General features: G+C 34.9%; 2 protein-coding genes across 2 annotated transcripts; one reads left to right on the forward strand and one right to left on the reverse strand.

Moving 5' to 3' along the window:
* Nucleotides 1-405: 405 nt before the first annotated feature.
* LOC121257635 (probable methyltransferase PMT2) lies at nt 406-6681 on the reverse strand. Its single transcript, XM_041158753.1, has 7 exons — nt 6276-6681; nt 4612-5267; nt 4267-4477; nt 3788-4082; nt 2461-2850; nt 2034-2111; nt 406-969 (listed from the first exon to the last, which is right to left on the reverse strand). The coding sequence occupies exons 2-7, from the start codon at nt 5257-5259 to the stop codon at nt 738-740; spliced, it is 1854 nt and encodes a 617-aa protein (XP_041014687.1). The 5' UTR covers nt 5260-5267; nt 6276-6681; the 3' UTR covers nt 406-737.
* Nucleotides 6682-14766: 8085 nt separating this feature from the next.
* LOC121257637 (putative NAC domain-containing protein 94) lies at nt 14767-16263 on the forward strand. The gene is made up of 3 exons (XM_041158758.1): nt 14767-14953; nt 15134-15435; nt 15529-16263. The coding sequence occupies exons 1-3, from the start codon at nt 14767-14769 to the stop codon at nt 16261-16263; spliced, it is 1224 nt and encodes a 407-aa protein (XP_041014692.1).
* The last annotated feature ends 6546 nt before the right edge of the window (nt 16264-22809 follow it).

Consider the following 22809-nt stretch of genomic DNA (forward strand, 5'->3'; position numbering starts at 1 on the left):
GATCTGCTTCATTCTTCTACATCTGCCATAAATATTCGTTTAAACGATAAATCAATTTCCTGTCCTTCCTTCCATGCCAGGGTAGACAGTACGCTTCTATGGTGTTGGTGATGCAATGATGCATGCATGGTTTCCATTTGACGTGAATATTGCTTATGGTTAGCTCTAGCTAGCGACTGGATTCTGTTTTGCAGTCCGTTTCAGATAATATGTTATGGCGAAAGATAATAAACTTCAATTAAGGCCGAAATTCATTTTTAATTCCCTTCAAAATTTGTAGTCTTGGAGAAGAGAAAGTAAAGAAAAGGGAGGGAAGTGAAATACATGCACTAGATTATTTTCAATAATTATTTAAAAAAAAATAGAAAATTTTGAAGAACAAAAGTTTACAACCACCCAAGGGCCGCTCACAATATCTCACGGTGCATTTATCTCAGTTAGACATTAGGTGATGGTAATAGTTCATTGTGTACGACAACATCATACAACACTAGACATTCGACAAAAAAAATGAATAATGCCAGAAACCTTACAAACACAGCTAGCTTTGTAGCTTGTCTGTTGATAAATTACTGCAAAAGAAACATTGGGCCAAGTCAAGATTAGTGAAACATGAATCTTATGCAGCAGGAGTGACCATTGTAAAATGAACAAATTGGTCAGGATTTGTATAATAAAGAGCATTGCCAGCATAAACCTCGCCAATGAGTCCCATTTTCCTTCTTCAGAGTATTCATTCATTGCGTGGATGTGGAGTTTCCACCTGCAACCCAATACTGCTTCACAGCAATCAATATCTTCTCAGGAACAAGGGGGCCATCCTCATGGTCCACCATTTTAGTATCCCATCTCATCCCTCCAACTATTTTCTTCACCTTGATCAGCACATCGACCTCGTCCCGGAATATGACTGCTCCTTCAGGTCGCAAAATCCTGTCCATCTCCAGGAGAATGTCTTCAGCATTGCATCTGCATTTGTTTTGCAGTACATACAGGTTACATAAGTTGATTCTGGAACTAAAGTAGTTGATTCTACCAAGACCAAGTACTACTCATCTGCATACGGCAAAAAGGAAATCATCATTGAGATTTTTTAGGTGCCTGAAGTTAAGCAGGAAAATTCGGTGTCATCATACTTAATTCTGTAAATGGTTCTTTATCGAAGCACAGGCATAGATGAAAACGTTGAGCTATATGGCATCTATAAAAAACACTACTACAGCCCCAAACTGGAGATATGCACTGAGCACAATGTTGCTAGGAAGCAACCCAGCTTCAGCTTAATTAAGGTCCCGTTTGGTCTTACAGATGGTCTCAACCCATCTTATCTCATCTCAACATCTGAACACCATTCAAACACAAACACTTTTCAATTTCAAAATTTTAACTTTTTCATCTAATCATTACAACTTTCCTAAACTTCCAAACAAAACACAAAAACAATTCAATTTTTTCAAATCCTCAAAAAAAATAATATTAAAAAATAATATTTTAACAATATTTTAACTTTATATTCAATTTTTTTTCTCTCCTTTCCCAAAGCCTATAAAACATCTTAACTCAAACTATTTTATTACTAATCACAAACTATTCACAAATTTTTCATCTCATCTCATCTCATCTGTGTAACCAAACGAGACCTAAGAGACTCCTCCAAATAGGGGAAATCATTTGTGTTGACTATAAATGAGCCAAGTATTTCGTCCTTCTAATAGAATGAATGTAAAGCTCAAATGGAAGGTCCAAATCATATAGTCTATACTCTAAAATGATTAGTCAATAATACAATTGGAGCCCCATTAGAACATTATAAAGAGCAATAACTTCTCCTTCCTAAGCAATGTGGGATCCCATACACCACCTACCCTTATCAGAATGGGGTATCACAATTCCCCCCCCCCCCCCCCCCCCCCCCCCCCCCCCCCCCCCCCCCCCCCCCCCCCCCCCCAAAAAAAAAAAAAAATGGCGTACAAAGAAAAAAAGAAGAGTTGGATATAGGATTCAAATGAACAAATATGTGAAGAAATACATACTTGTCCTTGTACAAATGGAAGACGCCATATGCATGAATGAGGTCATATGTCCTTGGGTATGTGGAGAAAGCTTCACACCTGAACCAGGAAGATGATTAAAAGATAGTAGTAATTACTAGAAGGATATAAAATAAAGAAACAAAAGAAACAAATTCAGCTGTGGTTGGACAACTCTGCAACACTGGGTACATATCAGTGGATTAGAACCCCTACACAAGATGGGCCAAAATGAACACGTAGTAAAATAAACCTCCGTAAGCGACTAAGCAGTTTCTAGTGAGTGCTCTAAAAGGAATCTAATTTAGAGCAAAAGAAAAGATATTAGAACAAGAAGTGCATCCATTTTTTATAAAACCACTAAGTAGGCTAAAATAATGATTCACAGCTGAAATGATAAAATGGGACCAGAAAGCAGAGAAAGTTGTACCAGTCGTGATATATGCCAATCAATCCTCGCTCATAAATGACACCCAATGTGTTTTTCTCAGCAATAGTAGGCACAACATTCATGACCCACAATTTGGGAGATACAAGGGCAGCGGCAAAACCTCCCAAACCAGCATTCATATCCATAATGTTGCGATACCTTCCAGAGTCAATAAGTTTATTGATCCTTTTATAAGCATTCACATGCTTCTTCCATTTACTATTCTCCTCCTGGTATGTCTCAACGGAAACTCCTGGAATAGATCCACTAGTAATTCTAGGAGGAACAGAATAAACCCTTTCTGGAAAGGATTTTATTTCTCCACCAGCAACTTCATCTGGACTACTGACATCAGGATATGGAGTTATGCATGGTTCCATTTTCTTGTACCTATTAATTGCCAAAGAGAAAGTTTTAGAAAATAATGTATGTATGTCAACAACATCAGAATGGCTCAGGTTAAAGATTTCTGTTCAACTTCCAAATGACCAAGCAAAAGTTCAAAATTACTAATGTTCAGAAACTTAATTTCAGAAAAAGTTGATGATATTGCTAGGAATAATCCAGACAGCATTGTTTGGGTAATGTGAAACCTGGGTTACCACCATTTTTTTTTTTTTTGCAGCATTTTTCTAAAAGCATGCATATCAGACATCATCTACTTCAGCAGTTTAATCTCTATAATTTCAGTCTGTTTGAAGTTGGTCCCTAAAATCATAAAAGTTAAAAATCAAATCCTTGATATTTTAAAAATTATTATAATGTCATGCTTTGCTCCACTGAACTTGAGGCTGGGACATTTTTTTTTTTCCCCGCAAATCTGACTGTTAAAAACAGCAGAAAAGGGCAATGAAACACAATCTTGACTGTTGGATCTTAATGAAGGGTGCTATTCGACATCAGGTGATAGTTTGTGGGTAAAATGAGTAAGTTTTGATAGTTTGAGGTGTAAGTATAAAACACCTGATAAGTTCTGGGTAACATGTTATATTTAAAACATTTTCATTAGTTACTGCCAAAGCCACGTAGCCATAATTTTTTCATGCAACATAAGCTTCTATTGAAGTGTCAACAAAAATCATGTCACGTCAGTAAGCTTTGTCGACCCAAGGATGGCATTGCAATTATTTTAAATGTTAAGGATTTGATTATTGTAAACCTTGGGTACTAAGAACCAACTAGCCATAAACTATAGAGACCATAAATGTCTCTTACCTTAAATCTGAGGCCATTAGTTTGGCTTATATTGAAACCTGAGTTACTGCCAAAATTATATGTAAGATTAACATGGATGTGTTGCAAAATTTATTCCCTAACACATGCGTACCAGACATCATCTCCTTCAACAGATTTGCAAAAAGTAGCCTGTGAATCATCTTGTCTGCCAGGACATGAATAAGCATTTAATCTCTTTCTCCAGATGGCAATTTCACCCTTCTCATACTTCTTTTCCCAGCAAAGTAGTTTGGCAGTCTCTTCTATCCTTCTTTGTTCCTCCTGAAGTTCCTCTTTGGGACGTTGCCATGCTTTATAGTTATTCTTCCAATTAATTGGAGGACCTGAAAGGACCCAGTAACCACCAGGCCTAAGAACTCGATCAACTTCCATCAAATAGATTCCATCTGCAAAGAGAGAGAGAAATATCAGATCCAATTTCACAGAGCTGCTATCATTTTTCTGTACATTAAAAAGGTGGCCATGTAGGACAGGATGCATGGAAAAAGGGGACACAAATTGGCAAAACTGCAAGTCATTTCTAGTAAAACTCAATGCTCCATAAAGTCTTTTGTAACATATAATTCTCACCATTTGCCCCCCATGGAATTAAGCAACGGGAACAATGAGCCATGTCAAAGGCCCTAGATGGATACGGTAGCTTTATGGTACCTAAAACCCCAATTACTGCAGGTACACCCCTTTCAAGAGCAAATTGAACCTGTGCTTCGTGTGAATCTCTTGGTGCAAATGACATGGCAATAACATCTCTACTCAGAAGGTATGCCCCCCAACTGGCAACCTGAGCAAAATAAACCATTGCTGGAATCTTAGAAATCACACAGTTAAACACGAAAAAGTTGATCTGCGTTCCAGAAAACAGAAAAAGATGTAATGGGTAACACAATGAATGAGAAATTTGAGAACTTAACATACCCCACAACCAGTATCCAATGCAGTTCTAACTGTTCCGTTCTCAATTGGTATTACAGAAGCTAACTGATCAATATATTTGTCTGCCCCTTGGGGGAACTGTGTCCCTCCTCCAGGAAACCTGAATACATTTCCCTCGTACTGAATCCAGTTCTGAACAGCCTTCTCAACTGTCAAGCTCTTATATGGTGCATTTGCAAAGGGTACATAGTCACGACTCTTTGGCCAGGGGAACGGAGTTACATACCCCTTGGGTGCTGGGATTAGGCAATGCAACTTCTCTTGCTCAGAAGGACAATGTCTTTCTCGATAAATCATATTTTCCCTGGGGAAAGTCATGGCACGCATCTGATCTTGGCAGGGTGTGTAATCAGTGTGACGAGGATTGCAAGGCTCAAAAACTTTGAGTTTTGATTCAGATTCATCAACACTCCCAGCTTCACCACCATGATGAGTCTCAAAATTTAAATTTGAGACTATATTGCAATCTGCCCCACCTTTAGTGATTTCCATAGCTATACCATCTCCCTTCCCGAAACCACTCCTCTGCCATGCACCCAGAATATAGAAAAAACAGCATAAACCCACTACAATAAAAATCTGTATAGAGCTCCTAGTCCTACCATCATTAGAATTTGCTTTCATTGCCATATAGTACCTGAAACAGTGCCCACATTGTTTTAGTACCATAGAAAATGAAAAGTCCACACAAAGTTTAATGCTAATTCGGAACAGCACAACCAGACACACACACGAAGGTAAATATGCTTGCTTCCAGACACAAGAAGCTTGCAAATGTGCGCTAGCGATTATTTCTTTTACCAAGAAGAATTAAGAACTAATAGAAACCAATAACAGGTAAAAATAAAATCCATAAGAGAGGACTTGTATAATACTCCCAAAAGCGCGGAAATTTCCATGAAATTAAAACTACTTATTTCAAGACCAATGCACTAAAAAAAGATGAGCAAACTGCCAATTTAATCAGTGAACCATCAGCTAGGTGTAATAAACCTTGAAACAGCTGAAATCTCAGAGAACATCAATGATGTCCAATCATCCTTAATTATTGGCGTAAAGCAAGTATTCCAAAAAACACAAACATATGAAACAAAAAGATAGCTTTAGATCTATTGTCTCAGATGTCGCATTAAAATCGTTGAGTTGCTGATAGACGAGAAGAGGGAAGTGGTTCAAGTTTGAGCAACGTTAGAAACTCTGTTAGTGTTCCTTTCGGCTCCAAAATAAACATCCATGTTTTACATTAATGAAGCTCCCTATTGGTTTCAGAAATTATATGGTACAGGAAATTACGATTCTCAAACGTTTCAACTCTAAAACTCTATTCACCAATTAAGATCCAAAAAAAAAACCAGAACCAAAACCTCTACTCCATTTAGCTTAATTGAACTACTAATTAGTTGGTTTCACATTAACAATTCATCAAAAAGAACTTGGTTCAGTACAGTTAGCATCCAAAGCGAGCAAATTTATAGAATTATGAAAAAAAAAAAAAAAAAAACGAATCAGAGAGGCTTGTCTATCCCTTTACAATATCATACCACCAGGAAGTAGATCCGACTCTACTTATCCAACAAAAAGAAAGTGCAGCAGCATATAAGGAAAACAAAAAAAAATGGCGCTAAAATAAAAATGGAGATCTCTTACATAGCATGAAGAGACGAAAAAGCAGGGGAAGATCTGGCAGACCTATCAGAGACGAAAAAGTAGGGAGATTGGAAAAAAAACAAAACAAAACAAAACCTCGCTGCCCCTTTTTTTCGGTTGTTTTTGCGGAGCAACAAACAATGATAAGAGTGAGGGATGCAATGACTCTGGGACGTGTTGATAAAACCCCAGCAAACCCTATAAAAAGCTTCAAAAAATCAATATATTGCAGACGGACTTCGTACGTGGAAGGAATTGGAGGAAGCGTCTCCGAGAAATCACGCACTTTCTCTTTTCACAGGTACGATCATGCACCGTAAAATAAAGCATAAAAGACACCGCCACAGACACACAGTACGAGACGAGGATCTCCGTTTTTTGTAGTTCCACGACAAGTAGGTAATTATATCTGGGTTGTTTTTATAGCATGATATATACTGCGTATGTCCGTCCTCCCGCAGAATGCAACCCAACTGGGTTTCGGCTGGACCCACGCGCAATGGGAGTGAGTTAGCTGGGAGCCCACACTGCGTGTGGGTCCCATCCCAACGACCATGGGGCTCCTCACTGGCCAGTGCCGGTGGTGATGGAGGGTCGTGGATCTCATTGACCGGGATGCTTCAGTTTGCGGTGGATCGGTTAAAGGCGCATGCAACGATGGTGCGGTCTGGTCTCTTGAGGCTTGTGTGACGTTAGCTCCATCTATATACAGCGCTATTAATTTTAGGAAAGATTAAAACTACTTTGCCTCGCTAACGCATCGCTCAATTTGACCGATCCACATAATTTTTTTTTAGTGATTAAATGAGTGATTTTAAGTATATTAGAATTTTTTTTAATATTTAAAAATATTTAAAAAATGTGAAAAGTAAAATAATAAAAAAAACAAAAATAAAAATACACAATCGGTCAATTTGAGCGGACTATTCTTAACGACAGAATAACCCGACTCTTTAGGAAAATGATGATACGATAATCCAATGTATCTAACTATATATTTTAATAGTTTAAAAAATGAGTATTAATAAATTTTTATTTTTTAATAGTTTCTAGAATGTTTAAAAAATATTTAAAAGAAAAAAAAAATCTATTTTTACTAGTGTACATATTTAAAATACATATTTAGTATGCACTCTGGCATTATCCTTAATTTTAAGTCGTTTCGGAATACGTACACGCGTTGCTCTAACTTATCATAAGGTGTTATGTAATTAATATTTATACAAAAAATTTTAATTTCATGGCATGTTATGTTAGATTGAAATTACCATATTATTCGTACTTCGAGACTATTTAATAATTTTCTTTTCTAAATAGTTTGAATTAGATTTAGATTTTTGATAGTTTAGATATGAATAGATACGTGAAGTTGCTTATATATAGACACGTGAAAGGATCATATAAAAATAAATTTACAAATTAATATCTTAATGTGATTCGTTAAATTATACTACGTGAATGGAGCGTGGTGTAAAAATATTTAAATAAAATTATTAATCTATTTTACCACTTTTACTATTTGACATATCTCATCAATGTACCATTATAAATTTATAAGTTTTCTCTCTTTTTATAGATGAAGCATTTTTTTATTATTTATAGTCGTCAGTGTGAATTTGTCAAAAAACATTAAATACGTATTAAATACTATAGAACCGACTCACTTCAAATGTCTATTTTGAGTAAGGTTTTGTTTAGTTTTAAATCCATCTCAACTTATTATTATAATTTTTTTAAATTTTAATATAAAATATATTTTAAAATTTTAAAATAATATTAATATTAAAAAATAATATTTTAATAATATTTTATCATTTCAATTTAACTCAGTTTAATATCTAAATACAGTCTAAATCAAACGGAATGAGATGGCCTGAAAGATTGGATGACCCTATTTACCATTTTTTTCAAATTGAAAAATAAAAGAAAAAGAAAAAAAAAAAAAAAAAAAGAAAGAAAGAAGAGGAATCCTCCAACCAGCACTACTTGCCGACAAGACGGCAAGATCATGGTGGGTTCACTTGAAAGAATATATTTACCAAACTTTTGTTTCTTTATATATTGACGAAGTCTCACTTTCAGCATGGATCAAGGATTAATTGATGGCCTTCTGCCCCACAACCCCCATAAAAAATAAATAAAAAATTAAAACAAATAATTATAAATAATGAAAAAAATCTATTCATCATCTATTTTCTTATCATTCTTTGATTATCATTCTATGATGTAGTATTAGATGATAAGTTTACAAATAAAATATAATAAATAATTTTTAATAATTTAATACAACATCATAAGATAATAAAATGATGATGAATAACATTAGTCATATATAACATATCAAGAGACTTTGGAGGGCACGACTCTCCGTTATATATGTTGAATGGTTTTTTAACGTTGTCTCGTAACATGATAAATGCAACTTCATGGATGGACCATTTCCCATCACGATTTATTATTCAATGGAACCACTTGGTAGGTACCAAAATAATGAAGATGGACCAACGCATTAAATGATTTAATGTATAATTTTATTCCTCTAAGCCTTTCATAATTAGGTTGATCACTTGGATTTGAAAATCGGGCAGATCTATTTGCAGGTTTTGGATCAGATCAAGCTGGCTGATCTATCCCTCAGTGTAGATTTAAATAAAAAGGTCAGCTTTCCACAACTACTTTATTTAATTGAACCAATGTGACAAGGTTTGTACTTGGGAATAAATTATTAGCTAGTTTTAATTTCCATCATTTTATATGCATGCATGCTTTCATGATTCTTTGGTTGATAATGAAGGGCATAAAGCTAGCTATCTTTTGGATCCAACAATGGGGGCAAGGTCTTGTTACTAGGACAGAAATAGATATTGGCCCACATATGGCCCATCATAGCCCATTGCCATTCATGTACATGATACAAGTGAGTTAACGTGCGGGCTTCTCATAAATAATATATTATTCGTAACAGTACTCATTAGCAAACAAGGGGGAAGATTTGGGCCGTGCTTGACAATTTAGGACTTTGAGAAGTAAAGTTTTCTTGCATTGGGCCCACCGGCCATCTGCCCAACAATATCTGGTAAAATATATTTTTTGAAATAGTTTAGTGATAAAAAGATAATATAAAAGTAATATAAATTTATAAATTTGTGACTTAATACGACACGTTAGATTTTAAAACTCATTATTTTCCCTTTCTTCCTATATATTAAACTGAAGTGCAAATATAGTGAGGTTGGTTAATTAGATGCATGGAAAACCATTCATGACCAACCAATATCATAGATTCATATATGAAAAATGCTTGTTGCAAGCGCTTGGTGAAAATGGCGTGCAAACAGGGTAGATGTGGATACACTTGATGAGAGAGAGACCGAGCTGATAAGATAGAGATGAGAGAGAGCTGAGGAGAGAGAGATCAAAGATCGAGCTGATGAGAGACATAGAACTGATGAGAGAGAAAGATCGAGCTGATGAGAGAGAGCTGATGGGAGAGAGAGACAACCCGAGGAGCTAGAGATAGAGAGAGTTGATGACAGAGAGAGAGCCCTGATGAGAGACTTGATGAGATAGAGCTGATGAGAGAGAACATGTAGGTTTAGAAAAGGAGTAAACAATTCATTTTAAATTTGACGTGGCATGGACGACTGCACACCGATTATATCTAACGACTGTATATAGAAGAACTATTCATATATAGCATGTGAAGTAGTGTGTTAATCAAAGACGAGTAGTACCCTGCAATATGCAAATATGTCATGACAAATATATATGGGAGGCAAATAAAGGAGAAGGACAAAACTGAAAATGAAATCCCCCCCGATTTCATGCCACAAGCAGCTTTTGACTTTATTTAAAGGCCTGCCAATGTGAATTTGGATTCATGTTAGATCTTTTATGCATGGATTTTTGTTGTCATCTAATTGTATTTGTTTTCTTTATAAGAAAAAGATTAGAGACCTGACCCATGATTATTATATTGCTCATGAGATATAATTTAACTAATAAAAAATCCATCTCTTTCTACCAGCTCTTACTTTTGGGACAAGTGGTGATTTCACATAATGGGATCAAACTAGATCAGTTCCTCTCTCATGTTCGAATGATCCTGATTTTACACTCTACTACATTTAATTAAATATTCTACTTTTTAAACTCACTCATTAAAGAAAACCTAGTCTACACATGATGAGAAATGTTAAGATATAAATTAAATAGATCCCAATTGCTTAAATTGAATTTGCAAGTAAAAAGATTAAAAAAGCTGCAGCATATATACGAGCTGGCAAAGCGGGCCGCATCTATTTAATCGATTGAAAGTCCTCACTTTTGTTTGCCTATTCATTTGATCACTTCGTCTCCATATAAGTGGCAAAATCCACCCGGCCTATATCATTTGATTTCTTCTATAATATTGTAAAGCAACGACCATCCACGCTAGCTATTTGCTTATGAAAAACGTACAAGAAATGTGAGACCTATCAAGATAATATCATGTATTTATAATGTGGTACGTACGTACCCAAGTAACTGGTTTTGATTTAAATTGTGTAGGTCTATTTAATTAACGATCAGCTAGCTTCCACGTGTTTAATTATTTAGAGCTAGCTAGGTCATGATATTGGAAAAGGCATGCATTGAAGCTTGAGCATGGAGTGTTTGACTCATTTTTAAACTTTGGTTGCACGCTTGCATGATGGGAAGCAAAAACCTAGGTCAAGCAAGGAACAGACAGAAAGGGTTCCAACCGAGGGCCGCGGGGGGCTAGGTTTTGGAGAGTTTCACTGATTTTGGAGTCCCAAGTTTTAATTTGCTAGCTGTTGACTCGGTGAATTTGACAGCATTAATTACATCGTACTTCTCTTGCTATCCAACCAGTAGACATATCTAGCAAATTATATTATAAAAAGTTGGACCTAATTAATTAATTAGGGTGATTAATTCATGGAGTTAATTTGGAGGAAAATTCAAATATTTATAATAATTTAATTGGTTCACTAAAAGCAAGAATTGAGGAATTCCATACTACTTGGGTTTTCCGAAGGACTTTAACATACATGTGCCTTAAAAAAGGAGGAAAAATCCTAGCCTAATTCAATGTCTCCTTTCACATGCAATTGCTGATGATCATGCGATGATATCTTTGTGGGAAAGAATTATGAGTAATGTTATAGGTAGTTATGGAGTATACAAGCATCGTGCAGTCGTTTTGAAAAAAAATAGAATTTACTGTTAAAAAATTACTTTTTTCATATAGGTCCCATATTTATTCACTTTTTTAAAGCGACTGCACGACGCTTGTGCACTCACGATTATAACTATCATTTCTCAATTAATTATATTATGCCCTATATTAGTTTTGCATCTTAATCCCAACTTTTAAAGTTACAAAAACTAGCTTAAGAACATTATTATTATTATTATTATTATTATTATTATTATTATTATTATTATGTTTTTAAGGTGTAATATTTTGACATATTTCATCACATGTTAATTTATAAGGCTATGACCGATGACGTGGAGCCTACACCTCGTAGCTTGCCTAGCTTGAGGAATTTGGATAGGAGTTGAACATTAATAATAGCGGCCAAGTCCATGGATCAAATTGGAGAAATATTTAAAAAGTCAAGGACACTTTGTTTTTTTAGAAAAAAACATATAAATTAATTATTAGGGCTTTTGCTAGGTGATACTATATTTAATTTAGTAGGAGGAGGTAAATTAAATCATTTAATTTATTTTATAACAATTACATACACTCCACAAATTAATTAAAGCTTGAAATGAAGTTTAATTAGTTCATCAGTTGCTCAAGATTTGAGCGGAATAATATTGGAGTCCATTGACAAAAGTCCTATTGTCGACCGAAAATGATTTGGGCAGACCTTGGGCGCGCAGTCTCAATGCAGTCCTTTTGAAAAATAGTGGACTCCATTATAAAAAAATTATTTTTCATAATTTTTTTGTGGTGGGATCTATTTTTTCTCAAATGGATGGTACGGGACTTGTATGTCCTAAGCTTATATCTAGTATTATTCATTGCTTACAATATGCAGTTTTTACATCGTATAAGAGCCATATAGAAAGGGGTTTTTGTATCCAGCCGGGCAGGCTCAAGCCACTCCACCAACGCCGATGACCGATGACTTGGGGGGCCGGGGGACGATAGGATAGAAGCTCAAGCCGATCCAAGAAGAGACAGATGGCCCTCCCTCGAGCCTAGTGCATTAATGAGAGAAAGATTGGTCATGATCTTATTCGTTGCAAGATCGGCCACATTGAATGGGATGTCCATTGGCTGACACTGAAGTCGAGTCCTTGTTGCTGAAAAGAACGGCCGCATTATGCCATGGCGTCCATAACAAGGGGTGATCATTACAACGACAGAAGGGTTTGTGATCCTCTAGGGCATTTAATATAAATAAGAAAATGATGTTAACAAAAGGGGGTTATAAATCACACTCTGAACTCTCTGAGCTTTCCCCCTTCTATTTTTTGTGAAAAATATGTTTTGACTTTAGCATCAAATGTGTCATGGACATATCCATCCACCACTTCTTACTCCCTTACAGGCACTTAAAGCGTTGTCGGAGATGGTCATTACAAAAATTGCCTTAACAAGTTATATGAAAAGTACAATGCTACTTAGCCCCTCAATTGCGTACATACCATACTCCATTTTATTGATTTATTTTTTAACTTCTTTTTCACATTCAAAATGTTTATTTATATATGTTTACTTTTTTTTTTATTCATAAATGCTCAATTAACACTCGATGACCGCCTTTTTTCCTTTTTTTGTTTGGACTTTTTCCCCCTTTGAAGATGTTTTTGAATCAGAAAAAAAAAGTGGCTTGATATATAACTCATCTGTATTGATAAGCATCTTCAAAAGAGAAGCGGTGATTGAGGGCTAAGTAGCATTTTCATGATCATGATCATGATCAGTAACGTACACGTAATAAAGACGATCAGGCGACCTTTGGCAATTAAAGTAATTATAACCACATTATTGAAATTTCTAATTCTCTGAAAAAAAAAAAAAAAAAAAAAAAAAAAAAAAAAAAAAAGAAATTGCCAAAGTGATCGCAATGTTGAAGAGCCATAGTCACTGGCCCACTAGGGTCAATAGTAGCTGGAGAGTCAATTATTTTACTCAGATTTTAAAAAAAAATATTTACGCACAATATTTTTTATAATATTTTATATAATTATATTTTAAATAAAAAGTATTTTTATAAAATATTCTATAAAAATAATATCATTTTATAAAAATATCTTTATTTTATAATATTATTATAAAATATATTGCGAAAATGTATTGATGTATATTATTATTATTATTATTATTACCACTGAAAAATAGGTACTGTAGAATCTGGAGACCATTGGCCTTCGAAATTAAGGTCAAACAAGAACTTTCATGCAGTAGTGCTATATATTTTCTAATCATGGCAAGTGGTCCCTTTTACCCTTTAGACGACATCATCATCATCAAGTACACGTTCGTTTGGAGGTATCTGCCCATTACTTTGACTCAAAAATATATTGCTTGGGTCTGACAAAGTCAGTGGAATAGAAGCTCTGGGGAATGGAATAGAAACGGGATTTTCGGATTCTGAGAAGCTTAGAGACAATAAAATATAAGTCTAAACTAGCTTTGTGTGTCATGGGATGATAATCTAGATCAGTTGAATATAAATTTGAGCCATGTGTTGGAACTTGGTTCAGGTCTACGTACGTACCTACATTTCCAAATAATAGTTCAAAGACTAACAATATAAAATTACTAATTCCTTGGAAGTTTGCTTTGTCTTGATTTGCAGTGAAAATATCAGAACTTTCATGAAATTAAGATGATAATTGGGAAATTAAACATGGACCCATGATCCCTAGAAGCTCCAGATTTGGTGGTTTCTTGAGATTCCTCGATTTGGATTAAACTAAAATGGGGTTCATTAAGGCACAATTAAACTAGAATTAAATTAGACCCCTTGACAAAATCCATTTTCTTGACTTGGGGCTTTCTTGGTAGTTGTTCTGTCTAAGAGCTTTGTCATTAGCTTCTGATCTGTGAGCCAGCGCAGCCTCGCAAACCACACACTCCTTTAAGTCATCTCCAGAAAAGACGGCTGAACCTTCGGAGGCAGACCCCTTTCCAGGAAGCATATAATGGCAGCTTCAAACTAAGTGAGCTTCGTCAAGTACTTGGGTGTTTTTTGTGTTCATCTTCTTTGAGCTGGTGATCATATTCTTGGGGTTTGCTTCACAGAAGCAAGAAAGCAGATTTTGTTTCAAAACTTCGTTATCTGGGTTTAGTTTTCCAGAAACTTTCTTAATCGACAAGTTCTTTTCTGTTAAAGATCTGAAGACACGTTCGGGCCGAAAGTTTCTCATTAGTCCATTTCGAACGGGAAATAATTTTAAAAATTCCGTGTCTTTTTCTTTCTGTAGTTACCAAGAAAAAAATTAGGGTTCAGAAAGGAAGATATGGATGCGAGGAGTACTGACGCTGAACATAAAGTAGACGAAATCTTGCTTCCGGGGTTTCGATTCCATCCAACTGACGAGGAGCTTGTTGGGTTTTATCTGAAGAGAAAGATTCAGCAGCGGCATCTCCCCATCGAGCTTATCAAGCAGCTCGATATCTATAAATATGATCCTTGGGATCTTCCAAGTAAGATAAAGCTAAAGTCTTTCAAGCTTATGTAAATTACTATCATGCATGACTCGTTTACTTAGCTTTTCATAGCCTAGCTAGCAAGGAAAGATAAATTTTACTGAAACTTTTGAGTCTGTTTCTGTGTGTAATTCTAGTTCTGGGGCTAACAGTTTTTGCTGCTCATTTTTCGTGTAGAGTTGGGGACTGGTGGGGAAAAAGAGTGGTATTTCTTCTGCCCTAGGGACAGGAAATACAGAAACAGTGCGCGGCCTAACCGTGTAACCGGAGCTGGGTTTTGGAAAGCCACGGGAACTGACCGGCCGATCTACTCTTCCCAAGGTTCCAAGTGCATTGGCTTGAAGAAATCGCTTGTTTTCTACAGAGGTAGAGCCGCCAAAGGAGTCAAAACTGACTGGATGATGCATGAGTTCCGGTTACCTTCACTCAACGATTCATTACCATCAAAGAGATTCGTGGACAAAAGCATTCCTGCCAATGTAGGTGTCTCTGAACTAGGGTGTATTCTTTCAATATTTTGCCTATATTTGAATTATAGATATTAATCATGATTATCTGTGCTATATGTGCAGGATTCGTGGGCAATATGCAGGATATTCAAGAAAACTAATTCCACAACCCAGAGAACTTTCTCACACTACTCTTGGGTCTCTCCAGCACTACCGGAAACTAATTACGGTCAATTATTCAGTTCCGAGAACATGTCATTATTAAGTACATCAAAAACCAGTACTTGTTCGGCCGTTGATCAGTTCCCTATCAACAATGATATGGCTGCATTTTCTCCCCTTGATTTTCCATCCTACCAGTCATTGAACCAGAATATAGTCGATAAACCTCCTCAACTGCCCGTACTCTCAACTGGAGAACACCACCCTAGCTTCCTTTTTTCTCCTCTAGAAACTTCAGTACCGGCAAAATGCAGCTTGGACATGCTGTTAAACATGCCGCCTTCAATGTTTGGTGATTTTGGGAACAAGCTGGCCGGCATTGAGAGCATAGTCGACGACTATGGTACCGGCCCACAAGAACATTGCAATGGCTTCTCTATCAATTTACTTCAAGACATGCAAGGTGGGAAGGTTGATGGATCAGGAGGTGATGAGCATGACAATGTTTCAATGAAGTTTAATCCTAATACCGATGACCAGTGGGAGACAGTCAAGTCCATCGGATTTCCATTCAGTTTGCCTTTGAATAGTAGTAGCACTATTAATGCTTGGAAGCCGAACTTGGTCATGTGGGATTCTTCACCATGTCCTAGTGAAATGTCCACACGTTTTTCTACAACCAAGAGCTATACCTAAAAACTCAAAAACTAGATTACAGTCAAAGTCAATTATTTTATAGCTTTTAGACGTTGTCGAGTACTATTTGAGTCCATCATTTTATAAAATCTTTTTGTAGGCCCTCGGAATGTTAATTTTCAAGATTGAAAAAGATCAATCATGTGACCGCACGTACGCTTATATAAGGACGTGAAGAAAGTTTGACATTGACAACCATCTTTCGTCGATCGATCGAGTCTCATCGTTAGAGACAAAAATACATACATGACTAGCAAACACGCGCCAATCATGGGGGGTTTTTGGTCTCAATATCATGTTAACTTTTCACATATATGGTCGGCAAACAGATCACCAACAGAGAAAACTAGGAAATTAAACCCTCATGTACCGCTGATCCGGCTTTAGTTGATCTGCTTCTTCCGATCTATTCATTCTTTTTTGCTGGCCTGTTTTTTTTTTGGGTTGGTGGAGGGCACTGATCATGATCATAACATGATCAGTGAGTACCAAATATACATGCATACGTCTAATCCCATTGCTAAGAGTATATGCGCGCATGACGTGCACCTGAATGTAGTATACCGTTACATATACAACATCAAGTACCATGCATATGATAGGCTTTAGAAAAATAAACATGAAAATTATATATCCTGTGGATGATCAATACGACTACCTCCAATGAACGATTGAACAATATTCCGATTCCCCCGGCAAACGAATTTAATTCTTTAAATTAATAGAAAAAAACAAACGTATAAATTAGGAAAGGCTTTGACGAGACATTCAAGTGACTCGATCGGAGAGAAACTCCACCTACGTACACTTCAAGTGAAAACAGACTTGTGACCACTGATCTATTGTCTAGCTCTTTGCAATTGATCTGATCAAGGCAATGATCTCCAATATATATATTCTTCTTCAATTCTTTTTATATTTTGTTTTTTTCCGTAGCCAATTGATCATATGCATTCGATAGTATTGATGCGACTTCTTGATCAATATCTATTCTAATTAATTTGTAGTACTTTTTTTTTAAAGTACTGTTACATCTATAAAAGAATTACACAAAAATAATTTTAAAAATTGACGTGACTTCATCTGATCCGTTAGATCTACTTTATATTAAAAATAATTTTATAATATGACGAACCACATCAAATCACGTCAATTTGTGATATTACTTTTGTATAATCTTAACTTTGTGGCTAAAATATTTCTCTTTAAGGAAAGATTAATGCCGGTGTTCTCATACGTACAATAAAGAGATCAGAAAGATTGCGCATACCCCTTAATTTTAGTTTGTATATTTTTAAGTTTCCTTCGTAATTCGTAAAGGTCACGACAGTATACTGCATGTATCTCCTTAATTTGTCGATCTAAATTCTGTGGCATGAGTTATTTATTTATTTAGTTTTTAGTTTTTATAGGCCTGTCGGCATGACTTTTGTTACAAGTACTTGATCATTGAACAATTATATATATATATATATATATATGGTGATGTTCTGTGTGAAGCAAAAGAACCATGCAAGTGTGTATATATATATATATATATATATATATAATGTTGAGTAAAAGTCACATAATTAATCTATATATATAGCAGCGATTTATTCTGGTAAACTGTCCTCATCAATTATAGAGACCACCTTGCATGTGATATCATATTATAAGTACTGTTATCCATTGGAGTTGGAGTACTACTTTTGACAAGAGTATCTTAATTTCTTGTAAAGCATGATCATAAACTCTCATTTGTTTTCAGAAAATATCTCATCTTATCTCTTCCCATTTAATCATTACAATTTTTTCAACTTCCAATACAAAATAAAATAAATAATTCAATTTTTTCAAATTCTAAAACAAAATTAATATTTAAAAATATATTTTAACAATTTTTTATTCAATTTTTTAACTTTAATCTCAACTCATCTCATCTACGAAAACAAACGAGGCTCGACAAGTTTGGCTTTCCTATATTCTTATAATTAGTTTTTTCACTCAATTATTAAAAAGATTCAGATAAAATTACATTGCGGATGATCAAGACGGCTAGCTTGATCTTGTTATGAACATTCGTATACGTATGATATCGTTTTGGGTGTTGCTTAATTTATAGAGAATTAAAAATAATAAATAGAAGACGGTGTAGTACTCTTTCTCTCCCTTTCCCTATTTCTTCTCTCATGACAAGTCTACAGTATGCACCCTTCGACTACATTCCCCTATCATTGATCATTATATGATCCCTTTTCCAGCAAACCGCATCCCATTTTCACCTGCTGATAAGCCCCATGCATTGCTTCAATTGCATGCGTATGAGCCTGATCACGAGTCACGTGTGACTAAACTGTCGAAGAAATTTGTAGTAATATTTTGAAAAAATAATGGTGACTTTGAGGCGTGTAGAACACTATCTTTAAGGTGATAATTGCCCCCACTCAAAAGAATTTGTTATCTGGTTATAAGCAATTCACTTCTATGATACAACAAATTCACCAATTGCATATAACAAGTCTAAATGGATGATGAGTCGAATATGTGGAGTTTAAATGGATTATGGATTTAGTATGTGTATTTTGTGTTGGTTGTGTGTATTGAGTTTAAATGGATGATGAGTCGAATATGTGTGTTGTATTTATTTCTAATAGGTTTATTGATTGAATATAGTAATTATGAAGGTTGAGATTGTATGGGGACATGAATGAAGCATATTAATCTTTGCGGGTTGTAATTGTATTGGATTAATATACATGGGCAGCAAGTATGTTAGTAGTATATTTTATAAACTGAGTCATGCATATGGAAGCGTGGAATGAAATAATGTAAATTGATACTAGATGTTGAAGTGATATATTGACTAGGACTATTGGTGGTGTGTGCATGAAGCTGGAAATGCTAGCTATGTATTGGTTTAAGTGGCCGGACAAACTGTGTTTAAATTGGTATTCTTGTTGTTTATATTTGTGAGGAGTACATATGATTTATAGTTTTAAGATGCTAAAATTTTAGAGATGTATGAATGCTATTAAGTAGCATAAAATTGTATAAGGATACTCTAGGAAGAATTGGATAGATTTGTTATATTGAATATGTTGGTTATGATTAATTAGGAGGAAGTGATATATTAACTAGGAGCTTGTTATGGAGTATGTGTGTCTGTGTTGGATGGTAATTTAGAAACATGTATGTGTTATCAAGAGGCTCATAAATTGAGTGGAGTATTTGTAAATGTTGGTTGGACAGATTTTATACATATTGAATGTAATAGGAAGTTTTATGGTTATATTGTTATGTAATGGGTTTGTGTTGAACTCCAGTGCTAGATGGATAAAATATGCATAATTTTGCTAGATTAAATTACATGGGCATCAAGCATGTTGTATGTCTTATTAGTTGAATAATGTATATGGAAGAGTGTAGAGGCATTTGTGGATTTGCAGGTGCTAAGTAGTCAAGTGTGTTATGTATTGAATCGACTAGTGAATATTGGAAACCATGTATATGTTAATGATTCTATCGGTTTGGGATTTGTGAAGCTATGTAATTATTTGAGTTTGTTGGATATTAAATTTAAATCAAGCTTTTGAATATTGTGTCGTATCGGCCGGTACGATCAATATTTATCATGCCAGACCATTAATCGGCACAGGGGAGATAGGTGTTTCATACTAGATTAAATACCAGCCATTTCGGTGCTTTTCGGTCAATACCCATCGATTTTTTGTGTACTGGCTGGTTTTCAATGTGCCGGTAGAAATTTTGTATTTTCAATGTATTTTTATAACTTTCACATCTGAAGACTATTTTCTTAACTTTTTAATCCCCTTTTCTCGATGACTAAAAATCATGTCCCTGCTCCCATTTTCGTGATGAAGAGTGATTATTTTTTTTAATAGTTGGATTGAGAACTTAGAAGTATTGTTGAGTTTTATAAATATGTGTTTTAATTTTTTAAGACTTGCATTGATGTTATTTTGAAATATAATTTATATATATATAATTAGTTTATATATATATAGACTATCCCGAAACGATATTGGTATCAAAATAATTTGTTCCAGTGTCTTAACCGAAATGGTATTCAAAACTTTGGTTTAAATAGATAATAGATTTAATTTATATGTATATATTGATTTAGTTGAAGAGTTGGTTAGATTTTACTTAAGTACAATGGTTTATAGGTTGGAATTTATATAAGGACCATGAGATACAAGAATTGGATAGATTTGAATATGTTGGGTGTATTATGCATGAACAATGGTGGTGAAGCATGATGATTTGTGGGTTTCTAAATATTGGACAGATTTATATATTGGATGTGTTAGTCGGGGTTGCAATGGAGTTTATTGTATGTGGACGGAACATTATTCCTTTTGCTTGTCAAATTCATGGTAAGATTTTTGCCAGATTCTTAGATTTTTGCCATTTGCATAGTCATGCACTTCTTTTATCTATATATATATATATATATATATATATTTTTTTTTTTTTTAGTTGTCATATTAAATTATTGGCATTGAATAAATTCTTCGCCTTTAAATTTTTTGAGGACTTTTCACAAGTAGTTCAATTGATTTTTTAAGACCAAATCTTTCTCGGTTTGGGAAGATGGATTTTGCCAAGGGCTACAACCAGAGGATTGCCTTCAAGTGTTTCTGCCAAGGGCTGCAACCATCGAAGGTTTATTGTTATCTCGAAGTGGTAGTTTTTCCTATAAAGTGTTTCTACTTGAATATTCTCATTAGTGCCAGAGGACTAAATTCTTTTTAGCTCTTGGGTTCTCGTTAAAAGTTTTTCTTGTGAACATGTTAGCACAATTTTAGATATATTTTTTGAAATTATTATGAGTGTGAATTTGGATTTTCAGGGTTCATATATATTTTTTTAACTTTTATTAGACCATTTCTTTCAATTTTGTTTGTTCTCAATATCATTTTCTTTTTTTTTCTTGAACTCTTTAAACATTTGCTGTGAATAGTAACTCACGGAAAATACCTTTTTTTTTGTCAGAAGTGATTATTTCCTGCTATAACACTTCTTCGTAAATAAGTATTTCTGATGAAATTTTTTGTTGGAACTATCATTTGCCAAGAAACAGTTTTGTGGAAATATTTTTTTTCCCACGATTTACTGCCAAAGGCTTCATATTTTTTCCGGTGAAATAATTTTTTTCTCGTAACTAATCTTGTGAAAAAATGTAGACATTTCCCACGAGTTGGGATTTTCGTGGAGAAAAATATTTTATATCACTAATTTTATGTCACAAGCATCAATCCCACGACTAAAATTTATGGGAAAAGATTTTTTCCTACAGAATTGAGGATTTTTGCCACCACAAACTCTCGTGGGAAAAATAGGTATTTGTTGTAGTATATACCCCATGACCAATGACAATTTTTCAAATTTATCAATTTTGAAGCATTTCTTTCCACCCAAGCACCTGTTCGGATAGAGCATGCGGGCAGGCTAACGCATGCTTTGTTAAAATTAAATCATAGTTATGAAATTTTGAACTCATTCACTTCCCTTTTAAAACAACACACCCTTACTATTAAATCGATGCATCTCCTTGTGATAGTGATTCACAAAAAAAAATAATAACTCACATTCAATAAATTGACACATAATCTACAATATAAATATAACATAAACCCTTGCACCCTGCCTATGCTGCATGAATGACCCATCTGATCTACAGTACTCCCTGTCTGCCTATCTACTTTTCTCGACCAACAACGCCTCACTTCCTTTTGGTACATGAGTTGTATGTATGCGTTGCATGCCGTCGCTGTGCATGATCAGTATATGATGCTTAATTTCCCCAATATTTGTAAGAGAAAGACTTGCAGCCGGACATGTATAAATTCATTTTTCACACTGGACCAATCACAGCACGACACATAAGGCATTCAACAAAAACAACTCTGCATCTCGAAACACTTGACCCCCTCTTCAACTTCCTTTCTCCACACGTAAACACCCTCCCTCCCTCCCATTCTTTCCCTCTCGTTGCAGCGGTCCTGCACCAAAGAATCAATCACATCTCCCTCCCCCTTCCTCTCCCACGGAATGCTACCAACCTAGAAAAATATTCTGCGAAAAACCTCTCCCTTCCTCAAGCCTTCCAACCCAGACGCATCGCTGGTTCTCTCCCTCTCCCTTCATCAAAACCTATTTCTAGTTTAACTAATCACTTTCACTGCTTAAAATAAATAAAGAGATAAAAAATAAACTCAAAAAGAGGAAGAAAGAATAATAAGAGAAAGAAAGAGTCGAAGAGAAAACATAAATGTATTTTACATTTCCTCTAAATAATCAGATGGAGATGAATTTTTGAGCACTCATTAATTAAATATTCCAAGTATAAATATAGAATACATAAATATTTCAAAAATATGCTTTTGAAAATAATAAATTTCTCAAAAGAGATATCTTTGTAGTTTTTATTTGAATTCTGAAACTGAGAATGGAAAGGCAGGCAAGCGGCGAATTTTCAGGGGAGAATAGAGTAAGAACAAAGCATAAAGACACTGCAGAAACGAAAAGAAAATTCAAGAG

The sequence above is a fragment of the Juglans microcarpa x Juglans regia genome, chromosome 3S, assembly GCF_004785595.1.
Source record: "Juglans microcarpa x Juglans regia isolate MS1-56 chromosome 3S, Jm3101_v1.0, whole genome shotgun sequence".
Taxonomy (NCBI): Eukaryota; Viridiplantae; Streptophyta; class Magnoliopsida; order Fagales; family Juglandaceae; genus Juglans; species Juglans microcarpa x Juglans regia.